Source organism: Phocoena phocoena, chromosome 2 (genome assembly GCF_963924675.1).
Source record: "Phocoena phocoena chromosome 2, mPhoPho1.1, whole genome shotgun sequence".
NCBI lineage: Eukaryota > Metazoa > Chordata > Mammalia > Artiodactyla > Phocoenidae > Phocoena > Phocoena phocoena.
Window position 1 is genome coordinate 88140935 of NC_089220.1, and position 24884 is coordinate 88165818.

The 24884-nt window shown below is 40.1% G+C and overlaps 1 protein-coding gene across 1 annotated transcript; it reads left to right on the forward strand.

The window, feature by feature from the left end:
- The first annotated feature begins 278 nt into the window (after positions 1–278).
- Positions 279–15539, forward strand: BLOC1S6 (biogenesis of lysosomal organelles complex 1 subunit 6). Its single transcript, XM_065871946.1, has 5 exons — positions 279–439; positions 6085–6226; positions 10506–10593; positions 12835–12921; positions 13637–15539. The coding sequence occupies exons 1-5, from the start codon at positions 358–360 to the stop codon at positions 13754–13756; spliced, it is 519 nt and encodes a 172-aa protein (XP_065728018.1). The 5' UTR covers positions 279–357; the 3' UTR covers positions 13757–15539.
- Positions 15540–24884: the final 9345 nt, after the last annotated feature.

A 24884-nucleotide genomic window follows, 5' to 3' on the forward strand; every position in this document is an offset into this window, starting at 1 on the left:
CCTTAACAAGGACACAAAACTGAAAAGCTGCGCCTTCCCGTCACCGCCCCTTCCATCCCCCCACCACCATCGGAAGCAGGGATGTGAGCCCCGTCCAGCTGACTCTACTGACACCGACCGACCGACCAGACTAGGACGTCCGCCCGGAACCCCCGAAGCGCGGTGGGTGGGTGGATGGAGGAGGCAAAAAGCGGGAGGGCGGACCCTCGGTCACGTGCCCCGAGCTGTTTTCCGCTTCCGTCACTTCCGGGTGCGACCGTCGCTCCTGTCCCGGTGGGCTCTGTACGCGTTCGGTGCTTCCTCACTGTACCTGACAGTCTGTACTACTGCCCCATCCCTGTTCCCAGCGGGAGGGACATGAGTGTCCCTGGGCCGCCTTCCCTGGATGGGGTCCTGGCAGGGCCACCCGACGGCCTGGAGGCCGGGGGCCCGACGCCGGGTACGTGCTGTGGGGCGGGGCGGGGCGGGCGGGACCCGAGTGGGTGGGTCTCCGGGCCGCCCCGCGGGAATAAGGTGCTTTCGGCAGCTGCCGCCCGGAGGCTCTGTGCCCAGCGCTGAACTAGGGAACCTTGCCGGCTCTCCTGGCCAGAGGAGGAGGCAGGAAACGAGATCTGGGGGGAAGCGGTGTTTGGGGTGCTGTTGGTGGGGGTTGATGGTGAAGGCATTCTGAGTTTGTGTATTGACTGCAGCACACTGTTGGCTATTTGTTACACGTTAGTGGTTGAGGATGAATTTACCAGAAGGATGATTGGTTTGTAATTCAGAGAATTGATGTATCCAGTAATATTGCACACTCACTCATGAAATGATTATCTTGCGTTTTGACCTTACTGCGTCCTTCTTCCAGCAGTCTGAGTTTCTCAGCCCGAGTTCGAGGAGAGATTTAAACCCTAATGGCCTAGGGCATCTATTGAATGTAATGAATGACTTGCTCTGCATCCATAATTATACTATATTTGTACTATCCTAGGGAGAATTGAGAAGGTAGTCACTCAAAGCAGTTTCTGTGTTCTGCGGTTCAGATGAGGAACCCTAGGTGAGAAAGGCTTCAGGACTTTGGATGTACCTTTACTTGTACTTCCTGTTCCAGAAATATAGGGGTTACCCCAAAATAGCGCTCTCAGCCCTTTCTTGGTGGTGCTTTTCCTCAGTGACCTCCCTCTCTTCACACCTTCCTAAGTTGCTTCTGTAAATATCACTTCCTTGTATGTAAGTGCAGGTTGGGTCTCTCTCTGCTTGCTCCTCCATCTGCTTGCTGGGTACTCTGACATGGTTATTTTGCACTAATCTCACACACAGCATGTACATAAATAAAAGTAGATGTCTGATCCTATTAATGGTGCCAAGTCACTATCATTTGAAACTTTGACATTACTCTTGTCTCTTTCCTCCCACTTGCCTCCTACCTCTGTTTAGTCCAGGGGATTCTACTGTACAATTTCCATCTCCTCTTTGCATTTTCACCTTTATAACAACAGTTGTAAGGCTAGTCCACCTCCAGTCTCTTATTCATTCCATCTATCCCACTGTCACGTCACTGCCCCAAGATAAAGCTCCCATGATGCCATTTCCTTGCTTGGAAACCTTAAATGGTTCCTTACTAAATTAAGGGCCAAACACATTATCTTTGCATTCAAGGGTCCTCATAGGCTGGCCACATGGTCTTAGAGCTCACTACTGCATATGTCTCATGCTCCAGACACCCCAAACTAACCTCTCTTTCCAGAGCCAGCCTATATTCCCACCTTTCCTCATGCTGCATCCCTTCCTCTCCTGCCTTAGAATTCTTACCCATTTGGAAATAGTAGCCCTCATAGGTTGCTGATGGAAGTGTAAATTGGTGACATCTCTTAGGAAAGCAGTTTTGTAATGTCTATTTTTTTTTTATAAATTTATTTTATTTACTTTTGGCTGCGTTGGGTCTTCGTTGCTGCGCGCGGGCTTCTTCATTGCAGTGGCTTCTCTTGTTGCAGAGCACGGGCTCTAGGCACGCGGGCTAGTTGTGGCACGTGGGCTCTGTAGTTGTGGCTCATGGGCTCTAGAGTGCAGGCTCAGTAGCTGTGGCGCACGGGCTTAGTTGCTCCATGGCATGTGGGATCCTCCCGGACCAGGGATGGAACCCGTGTCCCCTGCATTGGCAGGCAGATTCTTAACCACTTCGCCACCAGGGAAGTCCCTGCAATGTCTATTAAAAAATGCATAAACACCTTGTTCCATTAATCTATTTATAAGAATTTATTCTATAGAAACAGTGATATGAATATGCAAAGACAAGCAAGGAAGCTCACTGCAACATTGTTTGAAAAAGCAAAAAGTGGAATATGTGTCTTATTTTCTTTGTCTCAGTCTACTCGGGCTGCTATAATAAAATAACATAGGCTGGTGGCTTAAACAACAGACATTTATTCCTTGAAGTTCTGGAGGCTGTGAAGCCCAAGGTCTAGGTGTGGGCAAAATATGTTCCTGGTTAGGACCCTCTTCTGATCTTGCAGATGGCTGCCTTCCACTGTGTCCTCACATGGTGGAAGGAGAGAGTTCTGGTCTCTCTTCCTCTTCTTTTAAGGTCAATAATCCCATCATGGGGACCCTACACTCAGACCTCATCTAAACTTAATTATTTCCCAAATACCCCCACCTCCAGATACCATTACATTGGAGGTTAGGGCTTCAACATGTGAATTTTGGGGGAAGGACACATTTAGTTCATAACAATAGGGAACTGGTTAAACAAAATGTGGTAGAATTCTGTTAAAAAGAATGGAGTAGATTCATACATGTTGACCATATCTGAGATATATATTTATGAGAAAACTTGTAGAACAGTATAAACAAGATTTCATTTGTGATAAAAACAGGGTTTAACCATATGTATGCAAAGACAATTTCTTGAAGGCTATGTAAGAAACTCCAGAGTGACTCTCTGGAGTAAGGTAGTGAGGAGTATTTTTACTTTTCAGGTTATACCCCCTTCTTTTGTATTTTAAGTTTTTACAATGAGTAACAGTTAAAAAGAAAAAAGAAAGGAATGAATATTCTATCCATTCTTCAAGCTTCAGCTCAAATGCCCACCACACCTCCTTTAGGAATTATTCCCTGATATCCCTGATGAAAGTGATCTTTCTCTAATCTATGACACTTCTCACATTCTCTGATTCCCCTGTATGGAGCTTTTTCAGGGATGGGAACTTGCCTGATTTATTGTTGTAACCTCAAAAACTAGTACATAAAATGTATGTGCAGCAAATGTTTCTTGTCTCCCACAATAAAGTACCTTGAACTTAGTGAATAAATGTGTGTAAAAACATGAGAAACTTCGACTCTTCCAATAATTTAACCAGAAGACTGGGGTAGGGTAAGGGGGTTGGTGTGAGTTAAAATGTATATATAGTTTAAGGAAGGTGTATTGGTTGTTATTCCTTAAAGCTGAAATATCCTTATTTGGTTGTTTCTGTTTGTCTGTAATACTTATGTTTTCTATGTATATATATGTATATACATATGTATATACATGTATATATATGTATACATATCTATGTATATATATATATTTTTAAGTATATATATATTTAAATTTATTTATTTTTAAAATTTATTTTTGGCTGTGTCAGGTCTTCGTTGCTGTGTGTGGGCTTTCTCTAGTTGCGGTGAGCGGGGGCTACTGTTTGTTGCAGGGCGTGGGCTTCTCATTGCGGTGGCTTTTCTTTGTTGCGGAGCATGGGCCCTAGGCGTGTGGGCTCAGTAGTTGTGGCTTGCGGGCTCCAGAGCGCAGGTTCAGTAGTTGTGGTGCCTGGGCTTAGTTGCTCCGCAGCATGTGGGATCTTCTCAGACCAGGGCTCGAACCCGTGTCCCTTACATTGGTGGATTCTTAACCACTGCACCGCCAGGGAAGCCCTTCTATATGTTTTTATTTTTTTATTTTTATTTTTTTGCGGTATGCGGGCCTCTCACTGCTGTGGCCTCTCCTGTTGCGGAGCACAGGCTCCGGACGCGCAGGCTCAGCGACCATGGCTCACGGGTCCAGCCGCTCCGCGGCATGTGGGATCTTCCTGGACTGGGGCACGAACCCGTGTCCCCTGCATCGGCAGGCGGACTCTCAACCACTGCGCCACCAAGGAAGCCCCCTTCTATATTTTTTAAAGAGAGTTGCTGCTGTTTGCACTGTTATTGTAATCAAGCCTTTAGCAATGACATTAATCATAATAATATAATATATATAACATTAATGATATATTTTATTCACTTCCCATCTGATGAAACATAAATGGCAATATCTGTAAATGCTTCACTTTTCCCACTATATTTTTATTTCACTTATGGAGTGCTTCAGTTTCTAGTTAGCTCTTACTTGTTTGAATATTGCCTTGCAATCTAGAGAATTCCAGAGTTTGTTCATATGTTTCTCAGGATCCAAATTAAAAACCATGCTAATTTATTTTGATCTCTAAAAGCTAATTTTGAATATGACAGCATGTTGTTTTCCTCAATCTTGCCAAAATTTAAATCTGTGGTAAAAACTATACTTGGAAATGAGCTATAAGCAATGTATTGTGATGAACGTATTTTGTATAATGATCTAATTTGATGTTATGGATTATTACCAGATTATGATTAAAGAGGTGTTTCAGAGTTTAATATTAGTTTAAAAATGCTTTTGGAGTACCATTTTAGTAATGTGGCCATTTCACTTTTTTTGTTTTTAATTCTAAACCAGTGATTCTAAAATCTTACAAATCATTCATTGAACCCTGTTTAGAAATTGTTTTGTACTTTTCTCAGTAGGAGTAGTGATAGATGGGTATTCATGTTAGACATTTTTGAATGCCTGGTACAATGCTTACACTGTTATTATTCAAAGGAAAGGTAGGAATAAAATAGTTCCTGGCATCAAATCTAAATTTACACAGAAGACAATTATTATACACTATTTTCTATGGTAAATTAAGGTTCTGAATTTCAAGAGAGGAGAAATTCTTAGAAAATTTCTTTCCTGCTAACAAATGACAAAACAACCCTTCCTTTACATGTAAATATCAAGCTCTATGCAAAATAAATGTTGACCCATATTACTTCCATAGAATTGAAAAAAAATATTTTTAGGTATTGCATTTATTTAAAAAAATTTTAAGTTTTTTTTTTTAATGTGGACCATTTTTTTAAAGTCTGTATTGAATTTATTACAATATTGCTTCTGTTTTACCTTTTGGTTTTTTTGGCCGGGAGGCATGTGGGATCTTAGCTCCTTGAACGGGGATCAAACCTGCACCTCCTGCACTGGAAGGCGAAGTCTTAACCACTGGACTGCCAGTGAAGTCCCTGCATTTAAAAATATATATAATATATTTATATATATATATATATATAATCTCTAGGGGCTTCCCTGGTGGTGCAGGTGTCTGTCTGCCTGACAATGCAGGGGACACGGGTTTGAGCCCTGGTCTGGGAAGATCCCACATGCTGCGGAGCAACTAGGCCCCTGCGCCACAGCTACTGAGCCTGCGCTCTGGAGCCTACGAGCCACAATGACTGAAGCCCGTGAGCCTGGATCCCGTGCTCTGCAGTGGGAGAGGCCACCGCAGTGAGAGGCCTGTGCAACACAATGAAGAGTAGCCCCTGCTTGCCGCAACTAAATAAAGCCCACGCACAGCAACGAAGACTTAACATACCCCAAAATAAATAAATTAATTTAAAAAAAATTCTGCAAGCTTTTGGAAAGAAGAATTTCTTGCTTCCATTCAGTAACTGTTCCTTCCTTTTAGGCCTCAGACTCCTTTAATAATTCATTGAAAACTCTAAATCCCCTTCCCTGAAAAATACATACACATAGGGAATTTTGCGTGTGTTAATGTTCTTTTCAGCTAGACTTTACCTTGTACTAGTAGCTTTAAAATATTTTTTGAGTGCTCATAGCTTGATTTTTAGAGGATGCTCAGGAAGTAAAAGTTTAAAAAAAAAAAAGGATACCTATAGTATCCTGTGTGTGTGCTCTGAACTCCACTGCCAGCCTCCTTTCCTCCCTCCCTGCTACTTTCTTACCCCTATGTCAGTTTAAAAGCTTCCTAAATTTGATTTTTTGCTTGGGGACAGGTTTAAGTGACACTTCTCCAGATGAAGGGTTAATAGAGGACTTGACCATAGAAGACAAAGCTGTGGAGCAACTGGCAGAAGGCTTGCTTTCTCACTACTTGCCAGATCTGCAGAGATCAAAACAAGCTCTCCAGGAACTCACGTGAGCTGAAAAAAAACATAGATGCACTCATTTCTTCTCTGGCATAGTCATAATTTACTGTATAAGTAAAGTATATACTGTATTAGGGATAATATTTTGTAACATTTAATACAATGGAGTATTTCTGTGTCTTTTGTGTTAGCAAATGGGAGTGGAGTAATCTAAGTTACATAGTATACATGTAATTTAGATTACACAGTAATCTAAATGTAAAAAGTGAAGTGAATGCTCCTAGAGTGTTTGGTCTCTTCTGAGAAGTACCGCTAAATCTTATCTAGACTCTTTGATTAGTTTTGGTGTCTCTCCACTATTTTAGGAAAGAATCGCCTCTTGGGGATGTTGCAAATGGGTATACACCTGTTTCTGAGTAGAGCTGCAAAATTGCCTCTGTAAGAGTCACATTTGTTTTCAATTGCTGGTTCACATGAGTTGCCAGAAATCCCTAATTATCTTTTTTGGAGATGACCCATTTCATTCTTAGTTTATAACTCTACTAGCTAAATAAAGGATTGGAGAATAAGAGAGGAACAGGATAAGGAAGAATGGAATCCATAAAGTGTAATCAATATGCAAAAATATACACTCGGATTTTATCAGCTGTCACCCAGAAACAGCAGCCTGAGCTGCTTCTTCCTCTTGGGTCAGGACCTCTCTGGACTGCCCAAGCTGGCCTATTATTTCTTTTTTGTGGTGGTCACCTTTAAACTGGCTATGAACCACTGCTGCTCTAAGACTTACTCTTTGAAAACTGATCTCAGAGGCCTTTATTAGGGCAAAAGGAGAGGAATAATCAACAACTATGTCCATTTTTTAAATATTAGTAACTAATGTTATAATCCTTGGGTTTGAAGATGATAAATGAATATAAAAGTGGTACTGTGTTCTACTACATGTAGTACCCTACTGTAGTTACAGGAGCTGGTAACATTCTTAGTTTTCTGCTAGTTCCAAGTAAGATTATTTTTATTCCCCAGTGTGTGGTATATCTTGTATTTTAACACCAGCCAATCCTTGTGGCAGAAAAGTCAAAGATTTTGTGGGTGAGTTTGGATGATATATGATAGACTGAAGGAAGGTAAGATACTCTGCAAACAAAACATATCTGGTAACACTTTATTTATAGGAAGTTAGGAATCAAGGTTTAATTGGAAAGTTTAATTGATGAGGACATTGGCTAAAATTTAGTGTTTCAATAACCCCATTTATCTTCCTAGAAGTCTAGACAGTGTTGATGATGATGATAGTAAAATCAGCTACTGTTTATAACAGTTGAATGTGATGAATAAGCAGTTACTAAACTTCTTGAGTGTTAAGGAAAGATAAGCAAACTTCAGAGAAAGAACAAAGAGAAATATATGGGTCTAGTTAAGAGCTTTCTACACTGTCTCATTGATCAGTGTATCTGTTCTTTCACCAATATCCTGCTGTCTTGATTTCTGTAGTTTCTGTAAGTTGAAATTTGGTAATGTATGTCTTCCAACTTTGTTCTTCTTCAGTGTGTCTTAGTTATTATAGGTCTTTGCCTTTCCATGTGAATTTTAGAGTCAGTTTGTTGATATCTACAAAATAACTTTCTGGGATTTAAATTGAGATTGTATTAAACCTATAGATCAAGTTGGGAAGAATTGATATCTTAGCACTATTGAGTTTTTTATTCCATGTACTCGGAATATCTCTTCATTACTTAGATATCTCTTATTTCTTTCACTAGAGTTTAATAGTTTTTGCATATAGATCCTATACATATTTTGTTAGGTTTATACCAGATTATTTCATCTGACAGGGGTTATTATAAATGGTATTTTTAAAAATTCTGATTGTTCATTGCTGGTATATAGGAAAGCAACTGACTTTTGTATATTAACCTTGTATCCTGAAACTTTGTTATATTCACATATTCGTTCCTGGGTTTTTGTTGTTGATTCTTTGGGATTTTCCACATAGGCAATCATGTTATCTGTGAACAAAGACAGTTTTATTTCTTCCTTTCTAATCTGTATACCTTTTATTTCCTTTTCTTGTCTTATTGCATTAGCTAGGACTTCCAGTAAAATGTTGAATAGGAGTAGTAAGAGTGGACATCCTTTCCTTGCTCCAGATCTTTAGGAGGAAAGCATCTAGTTTCTTACCACAAGTGCAATATTAGCTGTATGGTTTTTTTTAAAGATATTCTTTATCAAGTTGGGGAAGTTCCTCTCTCCTCCTAGTTTGATTAGAGTGTTTTTAATCATGAATGGTGTTGGACTTCGTCAAATGCTTTTTCTTCATCCGCTGATAAGACCATATGATTTTTCTTCTTTAACCAGTTGATGTGGGTTACATTGATTGATTTTCAAACGTTGAACCAGCTTTGCATACTTGGAGTAAATCCCACTTGGTTGTGGTGTATAATTCTTTTTATACATTGTTGGATTTGATTTGTTGATATTTTGTTGAGGAGTTTTACATCTATGTTCTTGAAAGATAATGATCTATAGTTTTCCTTCTTGTAATGTCTTTTTTAAAAAAATAAATAAATTTATTTATTTATTTTTGGCTGCATTGGGTCTTCGTTGATGCTCACAGGCTTTCTCTCCTTGCAGTGAGCAGGGGCTGCTCTTTGTTGTGGTGTGTGGGCTTCTCCTTGTGGTGGCTTTTCTTTGTTGTGGAGCATGGGTTCTAGGTGCGCAGGCTTCAGTAGTTGTGGCTCGTGGGCTCTAGAGTGCAGGCTCAGTAGTTGTGGCGCATGGGCCCAGTTGCTCTGTGGCATGTGGGATCTTCCCGGACAAGAGCTCAAACCCGTGTCCCATGCATTGGCAGGTGGATTCTTAACCACTGTGCCACCAGGGAAGTCCCTCTTATAATGTCGTTATCTGGTTTTGATTTTAGGATAATGCTGGCCTCATAGAATGAGTTAGGAAGTGCTCCCTTCTGTTTTCTGAAAGAGATTGTGGAGAATTGGTATAATTTCTTCCTTAAATGTTTGGTAGAAATCGTCATGAAAGTTCCTGGTACTTTGATTTCTGGAAGGTTACTACTTATAGATATAGGCCTACTTAGATTATCTGTTTCTCCTTGTGTGAGTTTTGGTAGTTTGTGTCTTTCAAGGAGTTAGTCATTTCCATCTAAGTTACCAAATTGGTGAGCATAGAGCTACCTGTAGCATTCCTTTATTATCCTTTTAATGTCCATGGGATAAGTAGTGATGACCCCTCTTCCATAAATTTTGTTAGTAGTTTGTATCTCCTCTCTCTTTTTCTTTGGTAGTCTAGCTAGAAGTTTATCAGTTTTATCAATATTTTGGAAGAACTGACTTTTGGTTTTGTTTATTTTTTATTGTTTTCCAGTTGTAACAGTTTGTTTTTGCTGTCCTGTTTGTCTTGGATCATTGGCTTGCTGGGTTCTCCTCTCATCCATTCTGGTTTCACCTTCTGTGGTCTCCACAGTCAGAGCTGAACGGACACTTATGACCTGTAGGATATGGAATACTCAGTGCTAGATGGTGGAGATGTTTTAACTGCCCTTCAGTCTCTTCATTGCTATTTCTTTTTTTCATTGTTGTTCTCTGTTTAGCATACTTCTGCAAGCACATCATGTCATATTTTTCTTTGTCTGTAGTATTCTTTAAAATATTTAATTAAGTGACCCCCCGCCCCCCGCAGTGTCACTTATTCCTGTGATCCTAGCATTGGTTGATCTGGAGAAGAATATCAGAGAAGTTGGCTTCTCTTCCTCAATAGCAAGTTTTGAATCAGATTTTATTGAGGAGTCTTAGAAATTACTTGGTCTGACCTTCTTACTTTGTAAATGAAATTTAGGTCCAGAGAAACTAAATTTCCAAGATCACACCAACTGATTATTATCCCTTGATACTGCATTTTTTTCCAACTCTAATCTAAAAAGTCACTGCTCCTCTTCCTTTATGATGATGTTACAATTTTAATATATATAAAACATCAAGTTTCTTGGGCAAGATAGTATAAAAAAAACTTTTTTGGGGATAATACAGAGAGTTGTTAGGAATAAGTAATAAAATAATTTTAAATGGTTTGATGTTATTCAAATCTGAAATTGAGGCAAGAATAAAAGACGTATTTAATTATCAGAATATTGGAATATTATTTTGGCTTTGGAATATTATTTTGAAAAAGATTATGATAAACTAAATAAGCCTTGGAGAGTCAATAAATTTCCAACTTAATTTCTACTTTTAACATTAACCAAGATGAATGTGGTTGCTTTTAATGAACCATCACTTAAAGTATGTAAAGTTTATTTTGGCTGTGTGCTTTTGTTTCAGACAGAACCAAGTTGTATTATTAGACACACTGGAACAAGAGATTTCAAAATTTAAAGAATGTCATTCTATGTTGGATATTAATGCTTTGGTAAGTATGATTTAGTTGACATAGCTTAATGACATCTTATTTTAGAAATAGCTAGGTTTATCCTCCCAACTTTGTACTTATGTATGTTTGAGATACTTAACGTATGTTTTCCTCTAATTTTTAAAGTTTAGAATTTTATTGTTTAACAGGAAACCTTGATTTACTTTATTAGACCTTCTATTGTCTTGAATTATTAGCTTTCAAATGTTGAACTTGTGATAGGAAATTGAACTTATATATGAAAGTCTGGAATAGATCTCATAATTAAAGACTAATAAAAGAGAAGTAAAAGTAAGGAACTTTGGAGGTACTATTTTTCCCCTTAAGGAAAGCACCTCTCTCTTTATCAAGTACATGGTTTTTAATTAGCATTTATTTAATTGTATGGCATTTTCATAATGTCATAACAAATTAACACTGAAATAGACTGTTTGAGGGTCCTTTACGTCCCCTTTATATCTTTCAATTTAAGTGACAGTAGTTGAATTTCATCAGAAACTTTATAGCTTTTTGATGAGAGGAACTAATACTCTTTATTTTAGGAAATGGAGAATTAACAGAAATAAGGAACTTGTGACTACCTTTCTCTTTACCCGGAACATTAGAAATAGCTTAGTTTGCATGATTTTGTGGACTTTCATATATACGTCAAAGAATGGACTTTTCATTGGAAAAATGTGGCTTATTAATGTTTTCCTTTTATAACAATCAGAAACCAAGTCAACCTTCTCTAGTATTAGGCAGAGGTCTGTGGTAGTAAATACAAAGTCTTCTACTCAGTAGTTCTTGATTTGTGAAGGAGGTGGTCTTTGTCTTCTCCATTGAGTTCATGTTGCAGCAGAGCTACATATTTGTTGAATGAATGAACCAAGCATATGTAATACTGTCGCTTCCATCTGAAAGGGCAGAAACTAAGTCTTGCTCTTTTTCCTTCTCTCAGCCCATGAGTGGTGTTTTTTTTATTGTTGTTTTTTGTTTTTTTAATTTTATTTTTGGCTGTGTTGGGTCTTTGTTCCTGTGCGTGGGCTTTCTCTAGTTGCGGCAAGCCGGGGCTACTCTTCATTGCGGTGTGCAGGCTTCTCATTGCAGTGGCTCCTCTTGTTGCAGAGCATGGGCTCTAGGCTCACGGGCTTCACTAGTTGCAGCACTCAGGCTCAGTAGTTTTGGCTTGCGGGCTCTAGAGCACAAGCTCAATAGTTGTGGCGCATGGGCTTAGTTGCTCCACGGCATGTGGGATCTTCCCGGACCAGGGCTCGAACCCATGTCCCCTGCATTGTCAGGCGGATTCTTAACCACTGTGCCACCAGGGAAGTCACCCAAGAGTGGTTTTGATTGTCATTCAGGAACTGAAAAATAGAAGCCCAGAGAGACAGAAAGAGGGTCTGTAAGCTCTAGAGCTCATCAGACTCTGACTTTACTTGTAGCTACATTAAGGCTGCTAATCTCTCTACTGACACTTCTTTCCTTTTTTTTTTTACCTGATCTTCTCTTTCTGTTACCTTCCTTCCTAAGAATGAGGTGTTTCTTTTTCCTTCTCTCCCATCTCTGGCTGAGATGGAAAGTCTATACTTATCACTCCTTGGGAAGAAAAGTGTCCTTACAGAGATTGTTCTCCTTGGTCTGACTTCAGAAGCCCAAAGAATATGATCAGACTTGTCCACAGCCTTCTCAGGTCTCTCTGGCCACAGCTTGGTTTTTCCTGATGGGCAGACACTTCACTTAAACTGTCCTGTGTACCCTGGCTCAGTCTCTCCCTTGTAAAGGCAGTAGAGAGTGTTTTACTTTTCTTAAATGAAACTGATAGCATTGTTGGATAGTCTTACTAAAATTTTAGAATTATATTGCTTGGTTTTTTTTTTTGAATTTTATTTTATTTATTTTTTTATACAGCAGGTTCTTATTAGTTATCTGTTTTATACATATCAGTGTATATATGTCAGTCCCAATCTCCCAATTATATTGCATGTTTTTAAGGCAAAATGTTATCTGTACAGAATATAAATGTCTATTTTATGTTTAGTAACTTTTAATCAATCTGAACTGAATCAAGTATTCTCAAAAGCCTACTAGTGGTTTAAATTAAATTTGAATCTTGGAATTAAAATATGGGGATAATTAGATCTTCAAAAATTTTGACAAATTTAGGCAGAATGAACTGTAATTTAGGTATTGATTTATTTATCCATTTTGATATTTCAGTCTGTTTTAAATTGACTTTTAAATTTACTTTTCCATCTTAAGTTCACTGAAGCTAAACACTATCATGCCAAGTTGGTGAATATAAGAAAGGAGATGCTGATGCTTCATGAAAAGACATCAAAGTTAAAAGTGAGTTGAAAATTCTTTCACAGTCTTTATAGAAGTAGAGGTTTAATTGTCTGTTTTTCTTCAGTATTCATTTTCTGACTTCTTATATATTCATATACAATAGGATACTTAATTCATGGTACATTGTTTTCTTTTAAAACACATTCTTATTAACCCCACTCTGGGCTCTTCTACTAATAGCTGGGCTGGTGGGCTCACATTCTCTGAGTATGTCACTGTATTTCTCATTTAATAATAAGAGTTTTGAGTAACAGAATTTTTTTATCAAGGAGACCTTAAATTTCCCAGAACATTTAAAAATTGTGAATCACTATATTGTACACCTGTAACTTATACTGTACAGCAACTATACTTCAATAAAAAAAAGTTACCCTGAACGAATTTAAAAGTTAAACATGAAATTTATTATTATTTATTGATTACCTTAAATCAAAGCACTATTACTTAAAATTTTTTAATTTTTTATTTTTAATTTAATATTTAAAGGTTACTTTTCAGTTACAGTTATTACAAAATATTGGCTATATTCCCCATATTGTACAATACATCCTTTAGTCTGTCTTACACCCAGTAGTTTGAACCTCCCACTCCCCCACCCATATATTGCACTCCCCCATAAACCACTAGTTTGTTCTCTAAAACCACTACTACTTTTAAATTAGGCCGTAACCTATAAGCCTTTTGCTCTCTTGGTTTTTAAATTTTTTTGACTTAGAAAAGAGCACTTAAACTGCAGCAGAAGAGGCAAAAAGAAGAGTTGGAAAGGGAGCAGCAACGGGAGAAGGAATTTGAAAGAGAAAAGCAGTTAACTGCCAAACCAGCTAAAAGGATGTGAGAAGTTGGATGTTTGTGTCCTTCCTTCCCCTGTTCATGTTCTGGATTTAAGATGACCCAGTGTAGACTGAAGTTAAGGTAGTGCCTTATACCATTGTGTTATGTTTTGAAATCCTTTTCCCATGAGTGCTGTCTCTCTATCTTCATTTCAGCCATTCAAGAAGCTTTTTTTCCTAAGTAGAAGACATAATATCACTTGGTTTGGATATTTTATATGTAATTTTTCAACTTTGTTTTGCTTTTTAAAATTCATTATTTTGGCCTTAAGTCACTTATAAACTGGAAAATGGTTTAATAGTCTAGACTATAAGTGGTTAAAAATTAGTATGAATTGTTTAGCTTCTTAATAAGTGTGGATTTGAAAGTTTCAGTTTCTCATTTTATGAAATGAATTGCCTTTCTGGCAATACAGCGCTGGGTTTTGGCAGTTGCCTTTTCATTGTTTGGTTGAGAAGAATTGCCAGCTGTTTAATCTCATATGCCACTGGAAAAGAGGTGGTATAAGCCTTTGTGAAGAACATGATAGAAAAGTGTGTACACAGGAAGTAGTAGCATCTTAGACATAGGATAGGTGAGCAAGATGCCATGTAGATTCCACTAACCATATACTATATCTGCTTCCTAGCTTTGTTGTTGCTGTTTTTTCCTTATGCTGCTTCTGGGTTCAAAGTAGATTATATCTATTCCTAAAGTTTGGCGGGGGTGATGTAGCTTTCACACACTCAAATGTGTTTAAATATTTATAATTCTTAGTAACAGTCATCACACACTATGAGATACAGTTGTCAAGCTGATAAGATAATGAACCCAGCTTTCCAAGTGGAAAGTCTTACTGCTAGTTCTAGCTATCCTCTGATTTGCTGTGTGGTCATAACATGTGGTTACTTTTTCTGTGCTTTTAAAAAAAATTCTTAAGGTAGAATGATATATACCAATTACCCATTTTATAGATAATGACAAGAATGGTGGAAAATTAATAAATAGCTTCTTCACAAAAGAGGCAGCATGATACCTTTAGTGTTTTCTAGATCCCCCTCCCCCAATATTACATGTAGAAATTTATTATGTGAGGGAAATATTGTGAAGTTTCATTGTTTTAAATTGAGAGTGTATTATTCACTGTTTTAGTATTATTTAATATCTATGATGTCCAATCTCTTACATTGAGACTGTACAGATTAGATTACAGATTATGATTAGAATGTCTATCTTTTATAATCTACGTTACATTTGGTAAGCTGGAATCACTCACTACCTCTGATCACATATCAGGCTAACCAATGATGGAGAAGGCATTAGATTTACGTCGAGTGCTAAGAACTGGTCTGTTTAAAGGTTTAAAAAAATTGTTTGAAAACCTTTCCCTTCTTTAGTGAGTGAATTATTATCTCACAGTTCTCTTGGTTTTGACCTTATGTTTAAGAGTATAAATATATTTTATTTTTAAAGGCTATGTGTTGCCCTCAAACACTGGCTAAAACTCCTAGGGCAGGATCATTAGCACTGGCAGGACAGTGTCACCTAAACTGCTGAATGTACTCATTGATAACCTGACAAAGGCTGTGCATTGTTTCTTAGAGTGATTTGTGGTGGCTAACTGCAATGACTGTTTAAAATGCTGGTTCCTGGACACCACTCTCAATCTGTTGAAGCAAATGTTTGTTTTTCTCTTTTTTTCCTTTTTAAAAAGTTTCCTCAAGTGATTCTGATGTACCTTATAAGTTGAGAACCGCTGGTCTAGTCAGAGGTTTCCACACTGGGCTGCATATTAGTACCTGGAAACTTTAAAAAAATATACTCTTGAAGATTTTTACTCATTAGTTCTTAGGTAAGGCCCATGCACATTTTAAAGAGCCCCCCAGATAAGTCCAATGCAAGGAACCACTGGTCTAGACTTTCTAGTGATTTATATTTATAAGGAGTGAAATAGTTTGAAAGCTACCCAGTAACTCTTGGGATTAATCTTATTAAATAAATTCTTAAACTGCTGCTTTTGATATAAAGTCAGATTTAAGACTGAAATAAATAGCAGGCCGGAAATAGGTATAGAATTCTGGTTAATTGAACTTTTGTGACCTGTATTTAAATAAATCATGTTTATTGAATGAATGGCAAGGCACATGTACTTTTAGAAATGTATTACTTACATTTTGAAGATTTTTTAAAATGTCAAGAATATATATTAGGATCCACTATTTTTAGGTCACTTGTAAATCAGAAGTACTGTTACTTTGGTAATTAAAATCTAAAACTTTAGCTGTATCTCAGTAGCGTACAAACGTATCTTACTGACTAAAACTGAACAGAACCCTTATAATTAGTCTTGCTGTATTTTTGCACAAAATTATGAATTGGTACTTGAGTTGAAAAAAGTTGCCTATGGTGTTTTTTGGTTGAAAAAAATTGCCTTTGTTTTGAAACTATATCATATATGTACTGAACTAAAGTGATGGGAGTTAATTTTGTATTTACTTTGTAGGAGGTATCATGTAAATATGCAGACGTTGAATGTAGTATGGATTGTGTCCGCAGTGAATTTTTGGGTGGATACAGTTTATAAATATGCCAATTATATACCCTCATATACTTGTCTGATTTTGAGCTTGTAGAATGAGGACTCCTTTTTACACATTTAATAAAGAAAAGAAAGGTCTATGAATTATCCAGTATCATTTATCAAGCACTGGTGTGCACACAGCACTGTACACTTCCCTTTATGTACTTTATTTCAGACATTCCTCTCCTTTGCTTTCCTCTCCTGTCATCTTCCTCTTAATGTTCTCTGTAGGTTGTGTCACAAGATGACTGATCAGCTCATGAAATCCTTTTCGGAAAGGTGATTGAAAGTGTTACGAAAAGATTCTACCAATAACCCAACTTCATAAAGTTCTTCACTATTTGAGAATAAGAATAATAGCTACTACTTTTGTTTTTTCAATTTATTTTTATTTTATTTATTTTTGGCTGTGTTAGGTCTTTGTTACTACACACGGGCTTTTCTCTAGTTGTGGCGAGCAGGGGCTACTCTTTGTTGCGGTGCTTGGGCTTCTCATGTTGCGGAGCACGGACTCTAGGCACGCGGGCTTCAGTAGTTGTGGTTCCCGGGCTCTAGAGCGCAGGCTCAGTAGCTGTGGCGCATGGGCCCAGATGCTCTGCAGCATGTGGAATCTTCCCGGACCAGGGCTCGAACTCATGTCCCCTGCATAGGCAGACGGATTCTTACCCACTGCGCCACCAGGGAAGCCCCTAAAGCAAGGATTCTTAATCATTAAACCTTCAGACCTCACTGCGCACATATTTTTAAAAGTTACTTAGTTTCTAGGCTTTCCTTTTGGATCAAGAAAGTTCCTATTTTACATATTTGTTCAGATATTATGCTTGTACAGATGAATCAGATATTTAAGATTTGTTCTATTGATAGCTTATCCACACTGTTTTAGCTCTGCTTGCATGTATGAGGCCAGGTGCCATCTAGTCTTCAGGTTAACATTTGGGTGAAACTAGGTTTATTTTCATAGCCATTAAGAGAGTGAAGGGGAGTAGTCAAGGGAGATGGTTCTAATGACTAGTTTAAAAAGCACTTAAAGCAGAAATTCCAAAGAAATACAATGTGAAGGAAGGGCAGTCAAAGAGAAGGTCGGTGAAATTTGGGGTGGGTTGGGGATGGTAATAGAGAAAGGGAAAAGGAAAGGCCAAGTCTGAGGTAGAAGGGAAGGGTGATGTGTCTTTTACGTACCTTTAATAAAGGAGGCTTATAGGCTTGTGAAGAATAATAAATTAATAATATCCACGTGTTTTAAGATAAGGTTGCCCCCTACTGTCACTTCATCATAAACTGAAGAAAAGGTGGTAGCCTGCTGTTCATTCTGGTTTAGATAATGTATATTCCTGAAGTGCTTCAGGAGGCCTGCAGTGCTCAAATTTGGATAAGCGTGTGTGGGTGCTGCCCACTCCTATTCCAGGTATGACTTTTATTAGGACTTTGGAAAAGAGAGTCAAAAAGTATATTGAACACTTAGTATAAGAGAATAACTACTAAGAAATAAAAACATACATGTATATAGACCTGAAGTTTCCTGGCCTCTGCTTTGATCATAAACCTTTAAATTTTAAAGGATATAGAACCTTCATAATATAGTGGTTAGGATTGTCGACCTGAAGTCAGATTGCTGTGGTTTATATTCCTGCTTGATTTTTAGGGCCTTGGACTTGCTTAAACCCTGTGTACCTTTCAGTTTCCTAAACTGTAAAGGTGGGATAAGTGTTTCTGGCTTCATAAGGTTATGAGGTTTTATGATATCCATATAAAAGCCCGTAACAAAATAGGAAGAGCTCAAGAAATGTTGGGTGTTATATCATGGTATCTTGAAGTCACATATTCACATGTGGGGATGGTGCTTATTTTGCCCCTTTGTGCATGCCTGTTTTTGTTCACAGGATTTCCACTAGGATCCTTGGTTCTTTAATGTCTTCCTGTTAGACACCTATTTGTTCTTTGCAACTCAAATGTCTCTTCCTTATGGTTTTTCAAACCACTTCCCAAAGAATTTTTTTCTTGTGTTCTATAGTACTTAATACATTTGCCTTAGCATTTACAGTATTGTTATGTGTTCACATGTCTCTCAAGCTCGAGGATATTTCTTAGTCATTTCTGTTCCATGGTGCAGTAGTGCCTGGCCTATAGTTATTAATCAGGGTTCTCCAGAGAAACAGAATGAATCTCTCTCTCTCTCTCTCTCTCTCTCTCTCTCTCTCTCTCTCTCTCTGTGTGTGTGTGTGTGTGTGTGTGTGTGTGGAGAGAGAGAGAGAGAGAGGTAGAGGTAGAGACAGATATTTATTTTAAGGAATTGGCTTATATGATCGTGGGAGCTGGCAATTGCAAAATCTGCAGGGCAGGCCAGCAGGCTGGGGACGCAGGGAAGAGTTGATGTTGCAGCTTGAGTTCAAAGGCAGTATGGAGGCAGAATTCCCTCTTTCTCAGGGAGAATTTTCTTAGTCTTTTTCTTAAGACTTTCAATTCATTGGTTGAGGTCCACTCACATTATGGAGGGTAATCTTAAAGTCTGCCGATTTAAATGTTAGTCTCATCTAAAAAATGCCTTCACAGCAACGTCTAGACTGATATTTGCCTGATATTTGCCCAAATATCTAGTTACCATGGTCTAGCCAAGTTGTCACATAAAATTAGCCATCATGATTGAGACTGAATTGAATCTAGTAAGAGAAATAAACAGATATTAAAAATAGCTATAATAAAAACCTGGATTACATAAATGCCAAATAGGGACTATTAAAATAAAAAGATTAAGTTCCTGAAATTGAAACATGGCTTGGGAGTCTGTAATCCTTGGATAATCTGAGCCACTGCTTCCATCCCTGATTACATACTCAATTAGACTAAAAAAAAAAAAAAAATGATAGCCAGTCCCAAGATCTTGGGAATAAAATGAGTTCAGAGATAATATGTGTACGGGACTGTAGAAAAATAGATGCTACATCACTTGTAGCTTTATACCTTCTATATTAATTAGGGGCTGTTCAGTTTTCTTAAAAATGGCTTCTAGGAAGAGGTGGGCAGTTTTAGAGCAGGCTCAACAGATGAGCACATCTTAAAATTAAAACCTGATGAAGCACAGAAGGGACAATGCTGCCATCTTGTGGTACTCTGCTCCCCTAGTCAACAAATTCTGTATTGTCTCAACTAGTTTGATGAAGTTTGGCCTAAGCGTTTTCAACTATAGTGTTTTTGGTAAGTCAGGGTTTTCTGTATGGTCTGAACTTTTGTTTAAACAGTGAGGTGTTTGAAAGTGATCTGTGAAACATCAGGTTTAAAACTACATTTTTCTAACTTTTTGAATCTTTTAGTTTGATGTTAGGCTTGACGGTACCCCCCGCCCCCCCACCCTTCTCCAATCTTCTATCATCATCCACCATGCTCAGAATACTGTTCTAAGAAAAACATTCCAGGCCAAAGATCTTGCTGTGGGCAAAGGTCTCAGGAGTTCTGTGCTTTTATTCACCTGACTGTCCCCATTGGGCCTTTGCTGATAGGATCTGGGGTTAACACCTGGCCCAAGGGCAGCCAACCCATGGGCTCAGTGGTGGAATAATTAGCCTGGCAGGAAAAACTCTGCCTAGATGGGGACATAGAGTATCTCATTGGCCTAGTCGGTTACTGTCTTGGGAATATGTATTAGAATACTCGGAGAGAATCAGCCCTCTAGTAATTGAAGGAGAAATGAGAAGACACACGGAAGCAGACAGAACAGCTGAGTGTTATGTGGGGAGGAGTAGGGATCCATGAACTTCTACTTCTGAAAGGGGGCAAGGTCATAGACCCCTCAAAATATCTTGGATCCCGAGCTATTTTCCTGTATAAGGCTCTGTGTGACCTGGGTGCTGGGCTTTTCTTAGGTCCCTATGGGATTTAATTACTGGGCTAAGATTCCTGTTTTCCACAGTACCACCCTCTCATCCCCTACTTCCCTTATTTATGAGATAACCTTAACAATTCTTTACTTATTGCAACTTTAAGCATCTAGCGTTGTCATTGTCTTTTAGTTTCCCTATCATGTTATATCTTTCAAAGTGTTTTAGTGTGCACTATCTAATTTAATAATAAGGATGCTATTTAGGAGATTATGTGTTTCCATGCCTGCTAATCCAGGAGTTCAAGGAAGAAGATAACACTGACCAGCACACTGACCAGCACCCAGGTAGGAGCAGTGCTGCTGCCAGCCACACACCTACTCTCATTGCTTGCTGGGGTTTTTCTCTTGTATTATCCAGTTTCTTAGAGTGTTCTCATCTCTGGCTGGATTTCTAATCCCACATCTACTTCCAGCTCATTCCCAAGCCTAAAGTTCAGAGCCCTAGCTCTGTTGAGCATCTGTTATATGCCAGGTGCTTTATACACAGCGTCTCATAACAACAACTTTAGCAGTTACCACCCTAACACCATATCCTTGTCAGCATTTTATAGATGAGGACATTTTACAGATGAGGACAGCTGAGACACATTGAGTCTGATAACTGCCCAGATCACACAGCTGCAAGTGGTGGAGCTGAATTTGATTCTGGGAGAAACCCAAAACTACCGTGTTGCTGGGGAATTTTCTTGGGCTAGAGACCCCAGGACCAGAGATAGAAATAGGCTTGGGAGTTTTACTTTAAATCTTTCTCTACAGCTATACCAGTGATAGGGAATTATGTGGACAAACCATCTGCTAATTTGTCTAATCCAGTCTGATAGTATTGGAAGAAGTGGAGGAAGCATGGGTTTCCCTGTTAGGAGAGAGCCTGGTAGGAATAATACACAGAACTCTTCTTTGATTTTCCCGCAAGGCTGTTTTAATTTTAGGCTGACTCCGAAGCTCGACATTTCTGCAATAGAAACAAGCAACGGTGAGACTGCACCTGGGTGAGATGCGGCTCAGGAGCCTTCCCTTGAGATGCTGCTGCTGCTGGAGTAGACGGAAGAAGGGCAGAGCTGCTGGGAGAAGTGAGTGACTCCAGAAGGGCCAGGACATTCCCATTACAGCTGTTTTGAGACATTCACCACCACCACCGCCTCAAGAAAGCATGGATGTTGCCTTGCTTGGCCTGCATTTCTGGGTCTTCAGCTGACCACTCAGCTCCATCTCTTTTTGCACTTTTATGGCTTTGGGGGAAGAACACAGGATGAGAAGCCAGATTTCCTCACTGGAGGCCCCTGAGCAGTTCAGTTTCCCTCAGGGGTAAACATGCAGACAGGAGGTGATCCCTAAGACTTCTGGCATTAACATTATGAGACACCTTGTATCTCATGGCTCTCAAGGAATGTTGGCTTATGGGCTGTTGCTTCACCAGTCCATCTGCTTGGTGCAGTGGCAGCATCCAGGCAAAAGCACTCATCTCAGATGCGATTTTTTTAGCCTTTAACTACCTCACAGCCTGGGCCTCAGAAGAATCCTAAGGTCCGTGAATTTACCCTCGCACAATGAGGGAGCTGGGAAGAGATCGCTTCTGAATGAGGGCAGATGTACCTTTCCTGTCTGGATTGAAGGAATAATGGCGAGGAGAGAGGAGGAGAGGCACACATGAGGCACCTTGCCTCTCTGCAGTCCATCCCGGAGCCTCTTATTCTCCTGATTCACCCTCCTTTCCTAAGAGAGGTGTCGTTCTGAGCAGCAGCTCGTGCCCCCTTAGAAGTTAGACCTGTTATTAAGGATGCAGACTGGCATGTCAATCAGGCTTTGACACACCCACCCTAATCTTCATTCTGTGCTCCTGTCGTCGCCGTGAGACTATGTCTCACACACCTCTAACTAGTGGACCATAGCTGACCAAGGGCTCTGGCCACAGTGCTCCGAGGCCCCCCCTGCATTTGTACTGAGGCACGCTTTCTCCAGGCTGCCTCCAGCCAATGGTCCGCTCCCTGGGAGACATGGGACTTCTGTGATGTCAGCTTTGGCTCAGGGACTCCCCATTGGCTTTGATGAAATTGTGCTTAGCAGTTTAGGATGCTTCTCCCCAACCTCTGCTTCTCTCCTTCACTCCAGCAGACAGTCCAGGAAGGAATAAAGAGGCTGAGGAAAGTGGACATGCTGGAAGGGCTCTATTATGTAAGCCAAAAGACCCACCAGAGGATGCATCCCATGAGAGGACACACCAGTCACCAAGCTATCAAAGTGTACTGATGAGAGGGGCACCAACATCACTAAGAAGTTCTGGAGGCTGGGGATGGTGGAAGGACAGACGGTTACAAACTGAGCTTGTTAGCATCTACGGGGTTCATAGAGGCCAAGAGGTGGCACTTAGCTGCCAGAAGCCAGGAGGCCATAATTACCTCCCTCACCAAAAGGCAAGGCTGGAGGGCAATCAGTGGGCTTTGCCAGCAGGGGGTTGTGGAGACGGCTCATGGGACACCGCGGCGATTTTGCACCTGGGGGCAAATAGGCAGACAGTTGACAAGATGCTTAGCCTCTGTAACGGGGTCAGCAAACTTTTTAGGTAAACGGCCAGAGAGTAAATATTTTAGGCTTTGAAGGTCACATGGTCTGTGTCACAGCTGCTCCACTCAGCTGTTATGGCACAAAAGCAGCCATAAATAATACGTAAACAAATGTATGTAGCTGTCTTTCAATAAAACTTTGTTTACAGGAACAGGTGGTCGTCTCGATTTGGCCCATGGGGCCATGTTTGCTGATCTTTCATCTATTTAAAAAAAAAACCCCAAACACGGGAGTTTCCTGGTGTTCTACCGATTAGGATTTGGTGCTTTCACTGCCGTGGCCTAGGTTCAATCCCTGGTTGGGGAACTGAGATTCCACAAGCCGTGTGGTGTGCCCCCCAAAAACAAAAACAAAAAAAATACAACAAAATTGGAGCAAGAGGCTGAGAGCAGTCACTTTAAGAAAAAGTCATGATCTCTTGCTCAGTTCTCAGACTTGAGTCAGTTTTCAGATCTGGAACCCATTGACTGAAGAAGTGGCTGGAGGACGGACTCTGCAACACTGTGGCAAGTATATACTGTGGCGATTCCTCCAGTCTTTCCTCAAAAGAATCTACCTATGGCCATTTACTTGGGTGACTATACATTAGGACTATTGGACAAAGGTTCTGAGCTGACACTGATACCTAGAGACCCAAAGGAGCATCCTGGCTCTCCTGTTGGATTGGGGGCCTGTGAAAAGTGAGGTCCTGGATAAAGTCCAGCTTACAGTGGGCCCACTGGATCCACAGATCCATGTAGTGGTCACACTGTATCTTTTCCCACCACTGACCCCTCCAACACCGTGGGGGTCAGCTGGCAGGGCTACCTGCACTGCGCTTGGACCTGTTGCAACACCCTTACCTGCTCCGGCCCCACTCAACACTGTGTCGCTCGGTATGTGGGCCAGAGAAATATCCCTGGGGAACACAAAGAGGTCTGTAAGACAGTGTGCTTCCTTCTTTGTGACATGGTTGTAAGATGCAGCAATTTGTCTTCTGCTTTAGAAAGGGCTATCCCAGAATACCCTTGACCAGTAGACTTCTAAAAACGTCATTGAAATGGCCTGTTTCTGACTCTCCATAGGGTTTATTTCCCATCCTCTGAAGCACAAGCATCTTACTGACTGTAGCATTCTAGCCTCTTCTTGCTTGTCCTGTCCAATCAGGGACGTCATCAGTGTAATGGATCAGTGTGCTGTTCTCTTGGATATTTAAGAGGTCCAGAGTTCTCAGACTATAATATGATAGGAGGTGGGAGAGTTAACATAACCCCGAGGCAAACTGTAAATGAATATTGTCTGCTTTTGCTGCCTACAGAGCCTCAACCAGCATTTCTCTCTGGAGGCTTAAGGAATGTCTGATCCACAGGTATGGAATCTCATAGAGCAGAGCATCCAACCAGGGGATATACTTTCAAATGGAGGGGGTGTTGGAGAGGGTCATGACCAGGGGTCCTCTGGTTGTGTTGTGTACTGCTCCACTCAGAGGTAACTGGCCCAATGGATTGGGAGGGCCTTCTCTACTCACAACTGAAGCGCCAGCTCTGAGAAAGCACTCTGAAAGGATGGAGTGCCATCATTCAGAACAAGGTGTCTTTATTAAATCGGAGACCTCTATAGGGTGCTGTGTCCTCAGTAGGAAGGATATAAGGGTCTGGAAACCAAGCGGTGGAAGCAGGGATGGCCTTGTTTACTGTCATTCCTAATGACCCACTGCGGGATTTTGTGCTTCCTTTCCCTGCAACTCTGGGCTCTGCATGGTTGGAGTTTCTGGCCCCCAAAGAGAACGCACTATTGACAGGGGCACAATAAAGGTCCCATTGAACTATATGGTAAAGCTGCTGCTATGGGGTAAAAAGTTCAAAGGGTACTTTGAACTTTTTGTGTCCAGGGACCAGCAGGCAAGAGAGGAGTTGCCATGGTAGCAGGCGTAACTGACCCTGGTCATCGGGAGGAGGAAGGCTGCTTTTACACAAGGGGAGCAAGGAGGAATATGTGTGAGACTCAGGTGCTTCAGGTGGGCATCTGCTGGACTCCTTTGCTCCGTTATAACTGTGAATAGACACATGCAGCAACCCAGCCTGAGGAGGGTTTGATCAGCAAGTGTTCAGACCCCTCAGGAATAAAGGTTTGGGTCACACCACCAGGTAAGCCACC

Coding starts and splice junctions, on each gene's coding strand:
- BLOC1S6 (XM_065871946.1), top strand. CDS start 358: ATGAGTGTCCCTGGGCCGCCTTCCCTGGATGGGGTCCTGGCAGGGCCA. Junction 440..6,084: donor GGCCGGGGGCCCGACGCCGG/GTACGTGCTGTG, acceptor GCTTGGGGACAG/GTTTAAGTGACACTTCTCCA. Junction 12,922..13,636: donor AAAAGACATCAAAGTTAAAA/GTGAGTTGAAAA, acceptor TTTTTGACTTAG/AAAAGAGCACTTAAACTGCA.